The sequence below is a fragment of the Rhinatrema bivittatum genome, chromosome 2 (genome assembly GCF_901001135.1).
Source record: "Rhinatrema bivittatum chromosome 2, aRhiBiv1.1, whole genome shotgun sequence".
Classification (NCBI taxonomy): Eukaryota; Metazoa; Chordata; class Amphibia; order Gymnophiona; family Rhinatrematidae; genus Rhinatrema; species Rhinatrema bivittatum.
In genome coordinates, this window is record NC_042616.1 from 87,078,510 (window position 1) to 87,096,902 (window position 18,393).

General features: G+C 44.1%; 1 protein-coding gene across 3 annotated transcripts in view; it reads right to left on the bottom strand.

The window, feature by feature from the left end:
- The window catches only part of ACVR2B (activin A receptor type 2B), a 476,102-nt gene that overhangs the window by 341,997 nt on the left and 115,712 nt on the right, over nt 1–18,393 (bottom strand). For 2 of the 3 annotated variants that reach the window (XM_029588414.1, XM_029588415.1), the window contains exon 2: nt 6,242–6,352. The exons of the other annotated variant lie outside the window; for it this stretch is intronic. In XM_029588414.1, coding sequence (XP_029444274.1) covers nt 6,242–6,352 — 111 coding nt within the window. The remainder of the gene's footprint in view (nt 1–6,241; nt 6,353–18,393) is intronic. 3 annotated transcript variants of the gene reach the window in all.

Consider the following 18,393-nt stretch of genomic DNA (forward strand, 5'->3'; position numbering starts at 1 on the left):
GGATACTGGTGGCTAGCTTATGCTCCTTATGATCCAGTCAAAACCTCGTCCTGGGATTTGGTTGGGGCGCAGGCTCAGGCTTGGGAGCTTGCTGCTGCCTGGGGTGGCCTCAGGAGCTCACCCTCTGTGAACAGAGCGGTTGAAAGACCTCCTCTGACCCTGCCTCGCAGACCTCCTAGCTGAGGAGGGCAGGTCTGAAGTGCTAGCAGAGAGATGCTGGAGGGTCTCATGGTGATCCTGTAACTGGCACCCCTCTCTTAATCTATTATACGCGTTGACTCTGAGCAGTTAGCAATAAAATGTATGTAAATGTAAGATGCCGCATCAGCAAGCCTGACGACGTGTCCAAATGTGCAAAATTGGACCGTCCGGACTACTCCTCATTTGCGGCTCTTACCGGCTGAGCAGCCTGTAGAGAAATTGTAAAGTTCAATGATGTTCCGTCAAAAAATGCATGCCCACTGTACGGATGTCTCTGTAATCGCCCGACAGCGGCTGGTGTTTCGCTGCATCGGCGCAACTTCTTCAGGGGTCAAATTGCCTATGAAACCGAGACATTAGAGTAATGTAACCAAACAGACGTGAAAAAATGCATATAATCTACTTATCTTAGCAGTGCAAGTGAGCCACCCTCCTTCTTCTGTACGCCAGGTCTCGCAGCGGTGAGTTCTCGAAAAAGCAGGGACCGCTACCGACAGGTTGTGATTAAATAGCCCGCGCAAAAAAATGACGTAGTGATGTCATGACGCTGGTCGCCATGGCAACCATGTATACAAACTTGCTGATGTTACAAAAAAAACATTCAATTCCAATGTAGAATTAAGATCCAAAGGATGAATAATATTTAACAAATGAATCCAGCATTGTTCTTCTTTTAGGAGAGCCCTGTTGAGATCGCCTCCGTGCCAGGATGAAACAAGTTGTTCTAAAACACATACCCGTAATGATTCAAAAGAATGTGAATGCTCAAGACAGTGGGATACCAATGGAGCAGTAGTACGTGCTTTATTCACACATGATCTATGTTCAATCATACTGGTCTTAAGGGATCGTCCGGTTTTCCCTATATACCATAGGTTGCAAGGGCACTGTATCAGATAAATCACTCCAACAGAAGTGCAATCGGTATGATGTTTTAACACGAGGGTGAAGTTTATTCTTGAGAAAGGAATCACAGAGGCTTCTATCATAATATTGCAAACTGAGCAGGAGCCGCAGGCTTTATGAGATCCTAAGGAAGTGTTGTGTACTTGAATAGAAGAATCCAAATTTTCTAATTGATCATGCAGAATTTGCCCCCGAGTGTATGTAAACCGGGGGATATGCTGGAACTCAGAATGAAGCTATAGAATATGCCAATTATGTTCTTCATTTTGGATGACATAGATGAAAAAGGTAATATACAGGTGAGAATGTCTTTATCTTTATTCTTTGGTAAAAATAACCACTCTCTGTGGGCAAATTTAGCTCTCGTGTATGCTCTTTTGATGCAGGAACTAGGATAACCTCTAGCAGCAAATCTTGTTCCTAAGGAGCATGCATGTAATTTGAATTCAGATTCTGTAGTACATAATCGCTTAATTCGAAAAAATTGACTGACTGGCAGATTTTCTTTTAAAGTCCGGGGGTGAGCACTAGAAAAATGTAAAAAAGTGCTACTTGAAACTGACTTGCGGTACAATGTGGTATTAAATTTCCCAGAGGACTTAAAAATGGTGATATCCAGAAAATGAATTCTCTCCTTTTGGATGTCTTCTGAAAAGTGTAGATGAGTATTACAATTGTTTAACCAATTCAAAAAACAATCTAAATTAGCAGTTGTGTCAGACCAAAGAAGAAAAATGTCATCTATATATCGTTTCCATGTGACAAAGTATTGAATGAAGGGATTATTGTTGTATATATGCTCGTCCTCGAAATGTGCTAGGACCCTTTGTGTGCTCTTTGTATTTTGGATCCTGTAACTGGGCCATCGCGACTCTCACCTTATCCATGAAGAGATTCTCTCTGGTGCACGGCAGGTCGGCGAATCTCTCCTGTTCCTCCGGTCAGAGATCAGAGGCCTGCAGCCATTCCATTCCGTGGGTGCCGATTCCTGCTGCAGAGACTCTTGACTGCCATCTCGAAAACATTATAGGTGGAGCGCACCTCGGGTTTACTGTACTCTAGGCCTTGATGCACCAGCAACAAGAAGGTGTTTTGCTGCTGTTGAGGCAGCCGTTCAGCCGCCTCCTGCACCTGCTTCCAGAGGTTGCGAGTGTACTGGCTCATGTAGAGCTGGTAGGAGGCAATGCGGGCAATAAGCATTGTCCCCTGAAACACCTTCCCAAGAGCGTCCATCATTCTGTGATCCTTCCCCGGGGGCACCAAGGTATGGGTCCGAGAGCGCTTGGCCCTCTTGAGAGCAGATTCGATCACTACCAATTGGTGTGCCAGCTGACACTTTTTGTAAACGGTAGCCTGTCGGACGAGGTAAACCCTGTCCACCTTCCTGTTTACAGGAGGAACTGTAAGGGGGTGCTCCCAAATCCTCAGTGGCAACTCCTTAAAGATCTCTTACTACCGGGACCGCCACAATCTCATTAGGAGCCTCCATGAACTGGAGGACTTCCAGCATCTTTTGTCTAGCGTCATCCTCTGTCATTAACTGAAAAGGGTCGGCTTCTGCCATCACAAAATCTGCGAAGGTTAGGTCCTTAGGCGCAGACTTCCGTCATTCCTCTGGAGAAAACTGTTCTGAGTGGAGACCTTCAGGGTCCTCTAAGGAGGATTCTGAAGTGTCGTCCTCCCAGAGGTCATACGGGGTCTCATCCTCACTGTAATCTACAGGGGGTGGGGGCCCTGGGTGCTTGGCATTCGTCCAGATGCCTGGACACCGGTGCCGGCCTCGACAAAGCTGGATGGGGTGCTGCAGGCACATGCCACATTGAGCCATCCTAGCAGGGAGAGCGCAAGGATTGATACCATCGGTGCTGCTGGCTCGATGCCCCACAGAGCCTGATCGACCGCCAACTGGACTCTCCGCTTCAACTCCTCTTCGAAAGCTGCCGATGCCAAATTGGACTGGGAGGCAGAAGGAGTCGCCAGATCTTCCTCAGATCCCCAAGGTGGATCGGCATCTGACATCAGGACCGATGGTGACCATTATGGACCTCCGGCATCAATGGAGGAAAGAGCACTCCTTGCCACAGAATCACTTCGCGGGCATCATAGCAGGAGCAAGTACCTTCCCGAGCCCTACACTGTGCAGTGAAGGTGACGAGTGCTGATGCTCTCTGGTCTTTTCCCGGTGCAGAGGTCGATGACGAAGAACCCGATGTCCTCGACCTGGAAAAGACCAGCCGATCCCCGGTGCCCATATCTGCCGACAGCATCGATGGAGGCGGTGTGGCTCCAAGGTCCTTCAGCGTCTATGCCACCGATGCAGACTTCGATGGCTCAGATTTTCATGACCTTGAAGAGCTTCTCCATCTTGTTGAGGCGAGCACAACGTCCTTTAGGGGTCATATGGTCGCACAGGCGGCACCCCTGGATGTCATGCGATGCCCCCAGGCAGAGGATACCCACATTGTGTGGGTCCATGATGAACACAGTCCTCGGGCACTGACGGCATCAATGGAAACCCGACAAGGCCATGACGAAGTGAACTGAAAGAACGAAAATGAAGCCATGATTGCGGGCTTCTGACATCGGTGGGCACGGAGGCACAATCGCCACATGGAGAACGGAAGCAAAACAAAAAACTTACTGAACCACCGAAAAACCTGGTTGGAAGCTTAAGGGGAACCGGAGCGGTACCCGCGCTGAGAAAAGACACACAAAAAAAAGGCCAAAAAAAAAAAAATCAGTGAAAAATGTTTTCCAAGGCAATTTTTGACAAAATGCCATGAGCTCAGAGAAACAACTTTGCAAAAACTCTGCAGAAAATAAAAAAAGAGACTGAAGAGGGACCCCATGTGGACATGTGATATAGGGCATGCTGAGCATGCTCAGTGTACAGAGACAAAGTTCTAGAAACTCTGACATAAGTTTTCTGTACCAGGCTCCATCCAATGACATCACCTATGTGTGAGGACTACCATCCTGCTTGTCCTAGGAGAATCAAAGATGTTTCCTCGTCCACTGTCACCACACACTTACCAGCACTTGCCCACAACAGACCTGACATCCAGAGAATCAAGTGACAAAGGGGTAAGGAACTCAACAATCTTTTCTTGTATGAGGCCGGCCACTGGGGACCGCTCCCAAATTTTCCCCTTACTTTTGATATGTATTATTCAGAACCAAGGTTATTAGCAATTAGAAGCGGAGCTCTAAAACCATGCCCTCTCACTTCGCTACCATCTTGGAACAACAGTTTGAGGAGTATTCAAACCCATCTCAAGAATATAAGTGTCATACTGGGTCAGACCAAAGCTCTATGAATCCCAGCATTCTGCTTCCACTAATGACCAATCATTCACTTGAAAGTACCCAACAAATCATAATGGGGATATCCATTACCTGTTGTAGATTCTCAGAAATCAGAAATGATGATGACAACGTCTATCCAGCTAATAATTGTTAATGGGCCTCTCGTCCAGAAACTTGTTATGGGGTTGTTTTTTTTAACCCATCTATACTGCTAACTTCTAGCTATGTACAGATTAATTGTATTTACTGAAAATATTCATTCTTAAATTTGTTTGAAATCTTCTGTTAGTTTCATGGAGTATCCCCTAGTCCTAGTACAATTTGAAAGGGTAAATAACTGTTCACAATTAACTTGTTCCAAATCATTATGATTTTATAAAAATCTGTATTTTATCCCCTTCTTTGTCTTCTCCTCTCCAAGATGAAGAGTTCTAACCTGTTTAGCTTTTCTTCATAAAGGAGCTATTCCATCCCCTTTATTGATTTCGTTGCCCTTCTCCGTACCTTCTCCAGTTCTGCTATATCTTTTTAGAAAAGGGGGGAGACCAGAACTGCACACAATACTCAAAGTGTGAATGCAGAGGCATTATGATAGGAATCATTCAGAAAGGAAGAGAGGATAAAACTAACATTGTATTTGCTTTCTTGACCACACACTGAGCTGAGGATTTCAACACACCGTCCAGAGTGTTGCTAAGGTCATTTTCCTGGGTGGTAACCCCTAACCAATGTTACCAAGCATGGAGGGCCTCAATGTGCTAAAGAGGTTGATTCAGTGGCAATTTATGATATACTTGCATATATTTGAATCATTTTGCATATTAAAATATTCTACATAATAAAATAGTTTTCCAACCTTGAGTTTATAATTTTTTTTTGTTTGGATTTTAACATGAATATGGAATTAAAATCATAGCTAAATGTGTCTATCTTGTGATTAGTAAGCTAGTTACCACCCTGCACTGAATATTTCAGTGTTATAGTTGCTCATTATATTAATTTTCTTTAAAAAAAAAAAAAAAAAGCCCTATAAACTGCACAAAGGGCATGGGAACGTGCACATCAAGCACCGCTATGGCAAAAACCATCCTCCCCCCACCCCCCTCGTAGAGTAATTCTTTCACACGCCTACTGGGGTAAGAAGTCAACTACAAGGGGCATAGGGTGTCCATTTCATTATTTACTTCCTACAAAAGCAAGGCTGAGCAAGAACCTGAACTGGCAACCCTGAAAAAGGTACTTAATGGGTGTTTGGAGCAGCAGATGGGGAGGGAAGTTAGCAGAGCACCATGAAACAGAGAATCAGTATGTCAGAAAGATGAGAAACTCAGGAAAACTCAACAAGAATCTAAATACAGACAGTCTGATCTAGACTAGTTTATTTATACAGTTTGTACAATAAGTATAACAGTGAAAAGCACAACATTCCTTAACTGAAAATTTACACTCAGCAGTGCTATCACCTTCCCCCAGCTGAAGAGACTTTCCATTATATTGTAACAGTAGAACCATAGGTTTCCCTTATCCTTCCTTCCCTTCAGCTCAGCTGTCAGGCCAACCCTTTCACAGGTCACAAGAGCACACAGAGAGGCCAAAAAAGGTGGAAGAGTAAGTGCCACATGAAAATGAACATCAAGGATTGGGAATCGGCAAAAGGAGGAGAAGAGGGTGGTGGGGAGGAGCAGAGGATATTGTAGTGCACATTAGAATTTGCTGCCAATCCTAAACATACAAAGATTAGAACTCTATTAAAAATAAATGTTCCTTCAAACTGATTATTTCACTCCAAGTTTACTTCTTTGGTTTCAGGATGAAGTACTTTATTTACCATAATGTAAAATGCTTTTGCTGTGCCTTGCCATGCGGAGGGACCTGGGTTCAATTCCCGGCTCGTGTCTTCCGCGTCTCGGGCGAGCTGGGGAGGTAGCACTCACAGCTCCTAGAGGGGAGGAAGTTGAAGGGGAAAGGGGAGGAAGGAGAGGGGGGACGTAGGTTAAAGAGGAGCATGGGAAGGGGTAAGGGAAAGAGAAAATGGCATGAGAAAGGAGACAAAGTGGAGAATTCAAGTGGGGGAGAGTGGCTTCTAACACTCATACCACCACTTCCTTTCACCACCTCCCACCCCCCCCCCAACACTACACTTCTAGAAACGCACATATACAACCCCAACTACACAAGGCGAGAGGGGGAACGGGTAAAAGTGGATTTTGAGAAGGATGGAAGGAAAGATATAGAAAACATACAAAGTGCAGAGTACTTTCAGCCACATTTCCACAACCACCACCCACCATCCCTTCACTCACACATATAAAATATAAACACAGATTGGGGGGGGGGGAGGGAGGGGGAACAATCAGTGACCCCCACCTCCCCCACCAAAAACCTTTACTCTTTGGGATGGGGGTTGGGAAATCTGGGACTGCTCAGCCCATTGGGGCCTATCTGGACAACCTGGGGACTGGGTGGGGGGGTAGGAATCAGACTGCTGGCCCACAACTGTCTTTTTTCTTTTTGACAGGTGCTACTTACTTGGATATCTTTGAAGATATCCGGATAAACAGCAAGTCATCCAAGCTATACCAGGCCAGATAACTTATAAACTTAACCGGCTAGTTTATAAATGAAGAATCTAGAGGTATTACGAATATTAAAATTAATGTATATGCATGATTTTTTTTTTTTTTAAATAAAATAAGATACCATTGGAGTTTTTTCTGGCCTGTGATTGGCATATTGAATTTCATTCAGGCCCACGGGGCAGTTTAGATTCAATTTTGAGGTCTTTTCCTCCATGATTTTATGAGATATGCACAATAAATAAAGAACATGAAACCTTTCAGTTACGGTTTCCTTGCAAATGTTTCATTAAAGCACAAGCAGTCAAGTTTAGTTTTATAACCTGGTTCAACTGGAAAGTTTTCTGGTTAGTAGAGAACTCCCAGCCTCTTGATGTATAATATGGGGATAATAGAAGCATCTTTTTCTTTATTTGCTATTTTCTTCAGTAGTCCTGTCCAGTTTGTGGCCTATAGATCAGATTTCAGTCTCTCTCAAACTGCAATTGCTTTTACTTAGATTTATATTCTAATGAATGACTGTGTTTTTCCAGTGTCAAAGTTAATCTTGATTTCTATATTTTGAATTCTATAAACAATGAAAAAAAGAAAAAAAGACTGAAAGAACATAATTATAAATAAAAACATTTTCTCTTGAAACTTTCAGTGCACAATTTCGTTGACATCATATTTTTCTTGTTTTGGAATTTGAAAGTGAGACAATTCATTTGACAAACTGCAGCACTTAGTAATTTCCATTAGTTGACAAAAATAGTTTGATTTTCGATCAGCATTTGGCAACAAATTGGAACTCCCCATGTTTATTTTAAGGTAAACCATTCATATCTTATATAAATGTTCCAGTTTTGGTTTGTGCAGCATACTTGTCTCAGAATTTGTCAAAACTATAGTAACTGTCTCTCCTGTGCCTCAATGTATTCAGGCCTCGGAGCTCCTCTTTCCTCGGTCGCACTGGAGTGAATTAACTCTGGCGTATTCACCCCTGAGAACGACGACATTTTGATGTATGGCAGTGACATATACATGCTGGACATCAAAATGGTGCCAACCAAGGGGAGAATATGCCAGAGTTAATTCACTCAGGCATGACCCCAGCAGACGCCATCATTTGGCAGTGAAGAGCTGAAGAAAGAAGACTTTGGACGGGGGAGCTCCCAGGCCTGGATACCGAGATCTGGGCCTGACCTTGAGCTGAGGCCCAGGCGTTGGGTCTCGGCTGAGGCCCAGTTGTCGGGACTCAGCCTCCGGGTCAGATTGAAGCATCTGACCCAGGCCCTTGAGACCTGGCCTTTGATGGAACGCCATCGGGGTTGGACCTAGGCTGAGGTCCCTGCTTTGGACTTCAGTCTAAACCTGAACACAACGTCGGGGCCTTGCCTAGGGCATAGGTTGCAGCCCCTGTTTTGGGCTTAGGCCCATTGCATTTTTTTTTTTTTACAGCGAAATGAACGAATAAGGTTCGTTTCATTCAGAGAGCCCCCAAATGAAACAAATTAGCCTTATCATGTTTTGCAGTTTCATTTTAGACAAATGCACATCAATACTGTTCTCCCTTCTACCATGCTCTTCCTCCCACTCTCCCATACTATCCCTAGTTCTTCCAACCTCATCTTTAAATGTTGACTAGTAGCTAACTGGCTAAAGTTCCTACAGTCTTCCTTTGATCAACTCAGTTTGGGGCCACAGCACCATGAAGAAACATTCACATATGTACCCCTCGCTCCCATGCAGTAAAAAATAAATAAATAAATAAAAATACACTGCTTGATGTCTGTTGGTTATACTTTCCAGTTGGTTGCATGCCAGAGAATGGGGCTTTTATTACTTGAGTAGACTGGTCTATGTGTATGTCCGCACCTATGTGTATGTGCATGTGTGTGGGGGCTTGTCCCTGTGTGGATGCTCTACCTGTCTGTGTGTCTGGGGAAGCCTTTATTTATTTATTTAAAAAACTTGTATGCCGCAAATCAAAATTTTTAAGCAGCGTGGGGGCCTGTGCGTTCATATATCTGCCTGCATGTGTGCCTGAGTGTTCGTATATCTGCCTGAATGTGTGCCTACGGATCTGTCTGTGTGTGTGTGTGTGTGTGTGTGTGTGTGTGTGTGTGCACACGTGTAAGAAAACCTGTATGCATGTGCGAGTTTGTGTGTGCTTTGGCATGCTTGTGCGAGCTTGTTTGCGCCCACATGTACATACACTTATACTTGCCTCTCACTGTGTTTGGGAGAGTGAGAGACGGCTTTTCAAACAGAACATACCTGGCTTTAGCTTGGGTTGTCTGGTCAATCTGCATGCACCTGTGGGTGTCTCTGCCTGTGTATGTGTGTTGGTGCCTGTGCCTATATGAGTGTGTGTGTGTCTGCCTGCGTGTGCATTTGTGTGCGTCTGTGTGTGTGTGTGACAGTGCTTTGCAGACAGAACATATTGTCTTTGCACAGTGCAGCTTATACTATTCCAGGTGCCACCTGGTGGGCCAAAAACAGACAACAGTGTGAATGATCGACTAACACAAACCTTTTAATATATGTGCATCTATCTATATCTATCTGTATACATATATAGACAGATATAAATATAAAAAAACAAAAGGTTATATTGGTATATAGTTTTTATTGAGAAAACAAATTAATGTCCACATATAATTGCTGCACATTACCACATCCACCAGTATCTTTAAGCTCATGAAGTTTTAAAAATGCAAGTAGAAAATGGAGTAGAAAATGATCAATAAAGACGTTATATACATAATAGCTTTTTTATATTGAACTAAACGTATCTATCACCTGCAACTTGTTTACTGGCCTTTATTTCTATGCATGTAGTTCAGCTAATGCTGTAAGCACATTATTGCACTCAAGTTAAATTTTTATTTAAAGTACTAAACACATCTTAAAGTATGCAAGTCTCTTTAAGAAAAGGATCTGCAAAAATGACTCTCTCTCCCCAAATTCTTTGCAACCTAACCCCTGGGCCTGCTGGCATTTGACTTTTGACATTAGTTAATTTGTTCTTGTCAAAGTTATTTATTGTTATGCATTAACTTGCTCCAAAGAAAATCCAGTGGAGTCTCCGTTTATCACAACAGAAAACTTGTGTGTCAGTTTTAAGCTCCAAAGCAGCCAGGGGTCTACCCACAATGCCACAAGTCACGACCTCTACCTAGTTTTAAAGAAAAAAAAATGTGTGAGCTGACCTATGCCACAAAAAATTTCTGTACACCGAATGGAATTACCATTATGTATGCAACACACTTTCCTGCTTTTAATCCTCTTTTTCTGCATGAGCTCCTTAAAACAGGATTATATTAATTCAGCTCTGCCCTGCTCCCTGTTCCTCCAACCCCTCCCAAACTAAGTTTACAAAAGCCTTATGTTTACCATAATCCCAAAAATTCCAGAGTACTCACATTGCAAATTAATTAGAAATCTGTTTTGCCACGCTAACATGTAATCAAAAACTCACTATATGAAGCTTCACAGAGATCATCACATCTACTTATGTAGCCATGTCCGGAAGATAGAATATATTTCTGAGAATAAGTCGCAGTTGGAAGTCTTTTCACCAGCCCCTAGCTGTTCATCAGAAAGCAGGCGATACAGTGAGGGCAGACAAGGGTTGCCAGGTTTTCAGGACAGCCATGATACTTAAAATAATTTAATTTCATAAAAACACAAGCATGCAAACATATTTTACTGACAATGGACTTCAAAGAGCAGAGTTAAGACTCTTCCAAAGCTATAGGTTAGTTCTGAACAGTAGAAACTGCATCTAGAATGTCTCTTGCAAATGAAGGTTGCATTGTGCAATAATGTGTTGCCAGGTATTTAATTTGGTTTTTCTAAATCAAGGGGCCCTTGCCAGATTTGGTCTGCTGGATAAGACATGCTCTTTGACGACAAACTAGATTAACAAGATATTCCCGAAGGCCCCCACTCCAGAACATCACTGATTATATGGTTCCCCAAATACCCATCTGACTTGAACTTGTCAGGTGAATTTGTTTTTTGTTTGTTTTTTTTAAGGGTGTACACTCATTGTATAGGATAGTATTTTGAGCACATATAAAAAAAACAGTATCTGGTTGCTGTGTTAGACCACCTGAATATATGGAAATAAAGGTCATGACTCTTCTTTGATTAGATAAAGGGGAGTGTGGCTCTTAAATGTTAGTGAAAAAGAGATGCTACTCCAATTATAAAGCAAGACTGGGACAAACCTGGGTGCCAAGTCACCCAGGTAACAAATTTGACACCTGGTGAGCAGAGGTGTCAGTGGATGAAGCAACAGCAACCCCAGATCAGAAGCTGGAGCCCAAGTCTGTTAAATGTTTATTGTATGTTAAATATATTTTAATAAAGATTTTCAACATGTTTTTTTTTTTAAAAAAAGCCATTTACATCAAAAAATGTGATGTTAGGGGGGAGGTCAAGTATTTTCATGATGCAATCCTATAAAAAACTTTAAAAAGAAATTAAAGCTATATGATGGGAGTAAACAGTCAAAAATGACATTTTCAGAAAAGGAATGATTTGAAATAAAAAAAACAAACAAACATTACAACTAAGAAGACTGAAATGAATTTAACCCAGAAGAATGTATAAAATTGTATAATAAAAGATAACGTGTATTTATCCCCTTGAAGTTCTACATGATCGATCATCACCATCATTAAAACTTTCCCCTCTCCCCCCCCCCCCCCATTTAATTTTAGAGCTTATTAGCCATCTCTGCTTCTCTGCACATCATAACTCCAAGGAATACTTTATAAGTTGCTTTTCCATGAAAGGTCTGAAATTTTTCTGTTTAAACTGCAGTGCCACCTTCCCTCCTCCTAACCATTTCAGCTACCTGAGGCCTTGTGATCTTCCCCTCAAACGCTTGCTTTCCAGGAATTTGCTTACCAGATAAGCAAAGATTTCTGTAATTCAGAGCTGCTACTAACATGTGTGCTCATTTGCCACCCATCCTAAAAATGAAATGTACACTTCTGACCGGATTAAAAAAAAAACAAAAAAACGGGAGAGAGACTGCTATTCTTCCCACGGTACCTCAACACACACACACACACACACACACACACACACACGCCTGCTCAAGCAAATCCAGTACTTGGCAGGCAGCCAGTTGGACACCAAAAGGGGCTTTTCCTTTCCTACCACCTCCCTCTCTCAGTTCAGGCAGTCTCTCTTTCTTATACACACAGTGTTATTTATAGATGCTGGAGAGAAACCAGCCACAACTCAACCGCACAACCACAGCATTTGTAAAGGAGGGGGGGGGGGGGAAAAAAAAAAAAAAAAAGAGGGGAGAGGGAAGGAGGGATGGTTTGAGGCTAAAAAAAAAAAAAAAAAGTTCCAGTGAGTCAGTTTTGGTTATTACTGCCTTCCAATGAACAAAGTGTCACATTCAAATTAGATTCCAGAGAGGGCCAGGGAAACTAGAGAAAGCTTTAACAAAAAAAAAAAACAAAAAAAAACAACATTCAAGAAAGAGGAGGAGGCTTGGACTTGTATAGCTGTTGCAAAGAGAATGCATCTGGGCTTGTTAAGGGTTTAATGTCTCCTTTTGCACACAGGCATCAAAGTGCCTACGGGAGGTCCTCTCTCACTCTTTCAGGCTGCCTAAGGGAACAAACTGCTATCACCAAACTACATAGATTTTCCTGCTTCATATGAAATTACGATGTTTAGAGTTATAGAACGGGTCTGAAGGAACTAATGAGCTGGGGAAGGAAGTAGTTTCCATAAAAGATGGCACAAGCCACAAATACACTCTTAAGAACAATTTTTTTTTTATCCAGTAGCTACAGCAGGTAAAAGCACTATGCAAGATGAACACAGAAGTGGAAAAAATATGGATTAAGGATGTAAATATTGTTTACAAAGATAACTGTTCAAACTATAGCAAATTTATAATGTTTAAACAATACCCTCCCCTCTTTGCTCCACACTCCCCTGAGCACCCCTCTCTCTTCTTGTTCCCTCCAAAAACGCCTGCCTCACCTCACCATACCCAGAGCTGCTGGTGCTTCCTGTTGCTTCAAACTGCCAACCAACTCAGCCAGGGCAAGACATAGACCACCGTCCGTCACTCACCTCTGCGCCAGCCAACCACAGCCACCCGAGACCAGCAGGATTTGTGTTTAACTATTTGCCTTTCCAAATCCAAGCTGAAGGAGCGTTACACTGAAAGGCAAATTTTCAAAACTTGGGTATACTCGTGTATATGCTGTTTTGTAAACCTTAAAATACATGCATAAAAGGTGTAAATCTGCATGTGCAAAAAAAAAAAAAAGAGGTGGTTAGGGCGTGGCCAAAATTTACATGTGTAAAGTCATTATTTTACAATTTATGCATGTAGATTTGGCAGTTTACTTGCATACATTTACACTATTTCAGGAGTAAGTGATCTTAAACGTATTGAAAGCGAAACACTGATTAGGTGGTGGGGGGCGTTCAGGCAGACGAGCTAGGAGGGTCTCGATGACCTGCAGAGAGAGATTGGGAAAACTGACAGACTAATTGGTATAACTGGTAATGTCACACCTGCACACATGCTAGAAAATCTCCAGACTTAAACAAGTAAATAACAAATCATGGAGAGGGGGGGGCATCTCCACATGTATATCTTTAAAGTGAACTAAATTTGAACTAGAGAGTATCAACACACTCTGTAATGGACAGGTGGACCACACAATACTATTCATATATTCCAACATCCATCCTTAGTTCCAATATTCTCTGACGCTAGTGATACACCAATGTACTGCTTAATAATGAGTGACCATCATACTAGGCTTCATCGATATAGCATGACGCATCAAGACTCTGCCTTATATATATAATCATATATCTGACCAGAAGGAAAAGAATGCCAATCCGCCATATTAATATTCCCTTGACAAAGGACTAGCATGTCCGAAACACGGCTCCGTGTCGGGAGACCTGAGAGACACATCTGAGCACAGCAAGGCTAACAGCTGGTACTTAATAAAGATTTTTTAGTAAAGTGTGTTACAAAGAGTTGAAGAGATGACCGACCATCTTGAAACACAGCAGTCGCATTGGAACAATTGGCTTGTTAAGTTAAGTAACCCATAGTTGGACTTTTTTAAATGCATATATAAAAAAACACTAAAAAATAGTTTTGGTATATAATCACTATTTAACAGTGACTTATGATTATATGGCGGCTTGGTGTTCTTTTCCTTCTGGTCAGAAAGAGAAAGCAAATGTTGCTTACCTGATGTAACAGGTGTTCTCACAGGACAGCAGGATGTTAGTCCTCACAAATGGGTGACATCGAGGATGGAGCCCACCACTGAAAACTTCTGTCAAAGTTTAAACAGAACTTTGACTGGCCCCGACTGGGCATGCCCAGCAAGGCACTGACCCTGCAGCCAGCAGGGGTCTCCCTTCAGTCTGATTTTCAAAGCTACAGGCAGTGCCTAGAAAGTAAGAATAAAACGAACACAACACCGCGGGGAGGCGGGCGGGTTTCGTGAGGACTAACATCCTGCTGTCCTGTGAGAACACCTGTTACATCAGGTAAGCAACATTTGCTTTCTCACAGGACAAGCAGGATGGTTGTCCTCACAAATGGGTGAGTACCGAGCTGAGGATGTCCCGACTTGCACCAAATGTACTCAACGATGTGCAGCAGGCACAATAAGTGAGGAGAAATTTGGGAAAGGGCATCCGCACCCAACCGGGTAGGTGGAAGGGTGTTGGTACATCAGGTTGGAAAAAGGTTACGCAAGACAGACTGGCCGAAGATGGAGTCCTGTCTTCCAGCCTTGTCCAAACAATAATGGGCTGCAAAGGTATGGAGAGAACTCCAGGTTGCAGCTTTGCAGATGTCAGGAAGCGGCACCGATCGAAGGTGTGCCACTGACGTCGCCATGGCCCTCACAGAGTGTGCTTTAACACGGTCTTGAAAAGGAATGCCAGCTTGCTCATAGCAAAAAGAAATGCAGTCCGCCAACCAGGAAGAAAGAGCCTGCTTACCCACAGGTTGTCCCAACTTATTAGGATGGAAAGAGACGAATAATTGAGTGCTCTTCCTATGGGAAACTGTACGGTCTAGGTAAAAAGCTAGAGCTCGTTTACAGTCTAGGTTATGCAGGGTCTGCTCTCCAGAGTTGGAGTGGGGCCTGGGAAAAAAGATAGGTAGTATGATGGATTGATTGATATGAAACTCAGAAACTACCTTAGGTAAAAATTTAGGGTGAGTGCGGAGTACCGCGCGGTCCTGCAGGAGCTTAGTGTAAGGCGGATAGGTAACTAGGGCCTGTAATTCACTAACCCTGCGAGCTGAAGTAATAGCCAAAAGGAATAACACTTTCCAAGTGAGATATTTAAAGTCACAGGAGTGCAGAGGTTCGAAAGGAGGTTTCATAAGACGACCAAGAACCAGGTTAAGGTCCCAGGATGGGGCCGGAGGACGCAAGGGCGGCTTTAGATGGAGCAAGCCCTTAAGAAAGCGTGTTACTAGGGGTTGTACTGAAATAGGATTACCCCCAATACCCTTATGGAAGGCGGCTACCGCACTGACATGCATTCTGATAGAAGAGGTTTTAAGACCTGATTCAGAGAGATGCCATAAATAGTCCAAGAATTTGGAGATTGGACAGGAAAGGGGATCAAGGGACTGAGAAGTGCACCATGATGTGTACCTTTTCCATTTGTATGAGTAAGACTTTCTTGTGGAAGGCTTTCGTGAAGCTATCAGGACCCGAGAAACGGAATCTGAAAGGTTGAAAGGCTGAAGGACTAACCTTTCAACATCCATGCCGTCAGGGACAAGACTTGGAGGTTGGGATGGAGGAGGCATCCGTCGTTTTGAGTGAGCAGATGCGGGTCCTTTCCCAGAGGATTGTGCCTGCGGATGGAGAGATCCTGGAGTATTGGAAACCATACTTGGCGTGGCCAGTAAGGTGCTATCAGGATCATGGTTCCTCCGTCCTGGCGTAGCTTCACGAGAGTCTTTGACACAAGAGGGAGTGGAGGGAATGCATAGAGCAGACCGGTTGTCCACTTGAGGGAGAATGCATCCCTCGGCCGAGAGTGCTGGCTCCGAATGAGAGAGCAGTAATCGTCCACTTTGTGGTTCTGAGGGGACGCAAAGAGGTCTATGCGGGGAGAACCCCACTTGTGAAACAGAGAGGTCGCTACCAGAGGATCGAGTGACCACTCGTGTGGTTGGAAGACACGGCTCAGCTGGTCTGCCAATACATTGTCTACTCCCGGCAGGTAAGTGGCCCTGAGGTACATGGAGTGGGAGAGGGCTTCCGCCCAGATCTGCGCAGCTTCCTGACACAGAAGGAAGGAGCCTGTGCCTCCCTGCTTGTTTATGTACCACATGGCCACTTGGTTGTCCGACTGGATTAAGATTATCTGATGAAAGAGATGATCTTTGAAAGTGCAGAGCGCATAGCAGATTGCTCGAAGTTCCAGGAAATTGATCTGGTGTTCGGCTTCCTCTTTGGACCATAACCCTTGGGTTTGAAAGTCGTCCACATGGGCTCCCCAACCGATGTGAGAAGCGTCGGTGGTTAGGATTACTTGCGGATCCGGTGGAAGAAAGTGTAAGCCCTGAAGGAGGTTGACCTGAGTCGTCCACCAGGTTAAGGATAGGCGCAGCGCTTGTGTGACTGTAACTATGGAGGACAGAGGCTGAAAAGCTTGAATCCATTGGTGTCGTAGAGTCCATTGTGTTACTCTCATGGCTAGTCGGGTCATGGGAGTGACTTGAACCAAGGATGCCATGTGCCCTAGGAGAATGAGGAACTGGCGAGCCGTGGCAGTGTTCTGAGACTGGAGCTGGCGAGCCAGGGACTTTAGGGTGTGGACCCTTTGAAGAGGAAGGTAAGCCTTTGCCTGTAAGGTGTCCAAGTCTGCCCCAATGAAGGATAAGGTTTGAGACGGGACTAAGCAAGATTTCTCGTAATTGACGAGAAACCCTAAGGAAAGGAGTGTTTGAATTGTCAATTTTAGGGAGGATTGAGCTATCTGTTGGGTGGAGGCCCTGATTAGCCAATCGTCCAGGTAGGGGTAGACGTGGACACCTTCCTTCCTTAGGAATGCTGCTACCACTACGAGACATTTGGTAAAGACTCGTGGGGCAGAAGCTAGACCGAAAGGGAGGACACGGTATTGATAATGGTCGTGGCCTACTAGAAACCGCAGATATTTGCGATGGGATTGTGTGATCGCAATGTGGGTATAAGCGTCCTTGAGGTCGAGAGAGCACAGCCAATCCCCTCTTTGTAGCAGAGGGAGCAGCGCGCCTAGGGTTACCATTTTGAACTTCTCTTTTTGAAGGTATTTGTTGAGGGCTCGAAGGTCCAAAATGGGACGTAGTCCCCCTGATTTCTTTGGTATTAGGAAGTATCTGGAATAGAATCCCTTGCCTCGTTGAGAGGGAGGAACGGGTTCTATAGCATTTGATTGCAGAAGAAGGGATACTTCCTGTTGTAATTGAGCCAAATGGGTGGATAGACTCCACGCTTGAAGAGGCGGGGAGTCTGCCGGAAGAGTTATGAAGTTGAGGTGGTAACCCTGTGCGATAATTGTTAGCACCCACTGATCTGAGGTGATCTGCAACCAAGGTTGTAGAAAATGGTACAGTCGACCTCCTACAGGGATGTCCGGAAGAGGGGTTTGGCATGTGTTCCCTACAGGGGAGTCAAAGGCCAGCCGCAGGCCCAGGAGGAGGGGCTACAGTAGGCCTTTGTTTCCTAGGCTGACGCGGCTGAGGCCTAGTAGAGGATCGAGCTGGACGAGGCCTGGCCGATGGAGGGTAATAACGGCGTGGTCGAAATAATGACTTCTTAGAGTCTTTCTTTTGCGGTTGCTTGGAGGTCAGCTCAGGTGGGACAGATGAGAGTTGTTTCAACGTCTCATGGTGGTCTTTTAACTCCGCCACAATCTGCTGAATTTGCTCTCCAAACAAATTATCGCCTAAGCAGGGTAAATCAGCAAGACGATCCTGAACCTCTGGGCAAAGGTTGGATGATTTTAACCAAGCCCAACGTCTGGCTGAGATGGCTGTGGCTGAAACTTTTGTGGAAGCATCGAATATGTTGTAGGCAGTCCTAATCTCGTGCTTCCCTGCCTCAAATCCCTTGTGAAGAAGGGCTTGAAGCTGCGGTTGGTATTGGTCTGGCAACGTGTCAGCATAGTCTTGCATCTGCTTAAGGATGGCTCTGTTGTACTGAGTCATGTAAAGTTGATATGAAGCTATGTGTGAAATCAACATAGCTCCATGATAGACTTTCCGTCCAACACTATCTAGGAACTTGTTGTCCCTGGTAGGTGGGGTAGAAGAGTGTGGCTTAAGACGCTTGGCCTTCTTCTGCACGGACTCAACCACAACAGAGCGATGATCCAGTTGAGGTTTTTG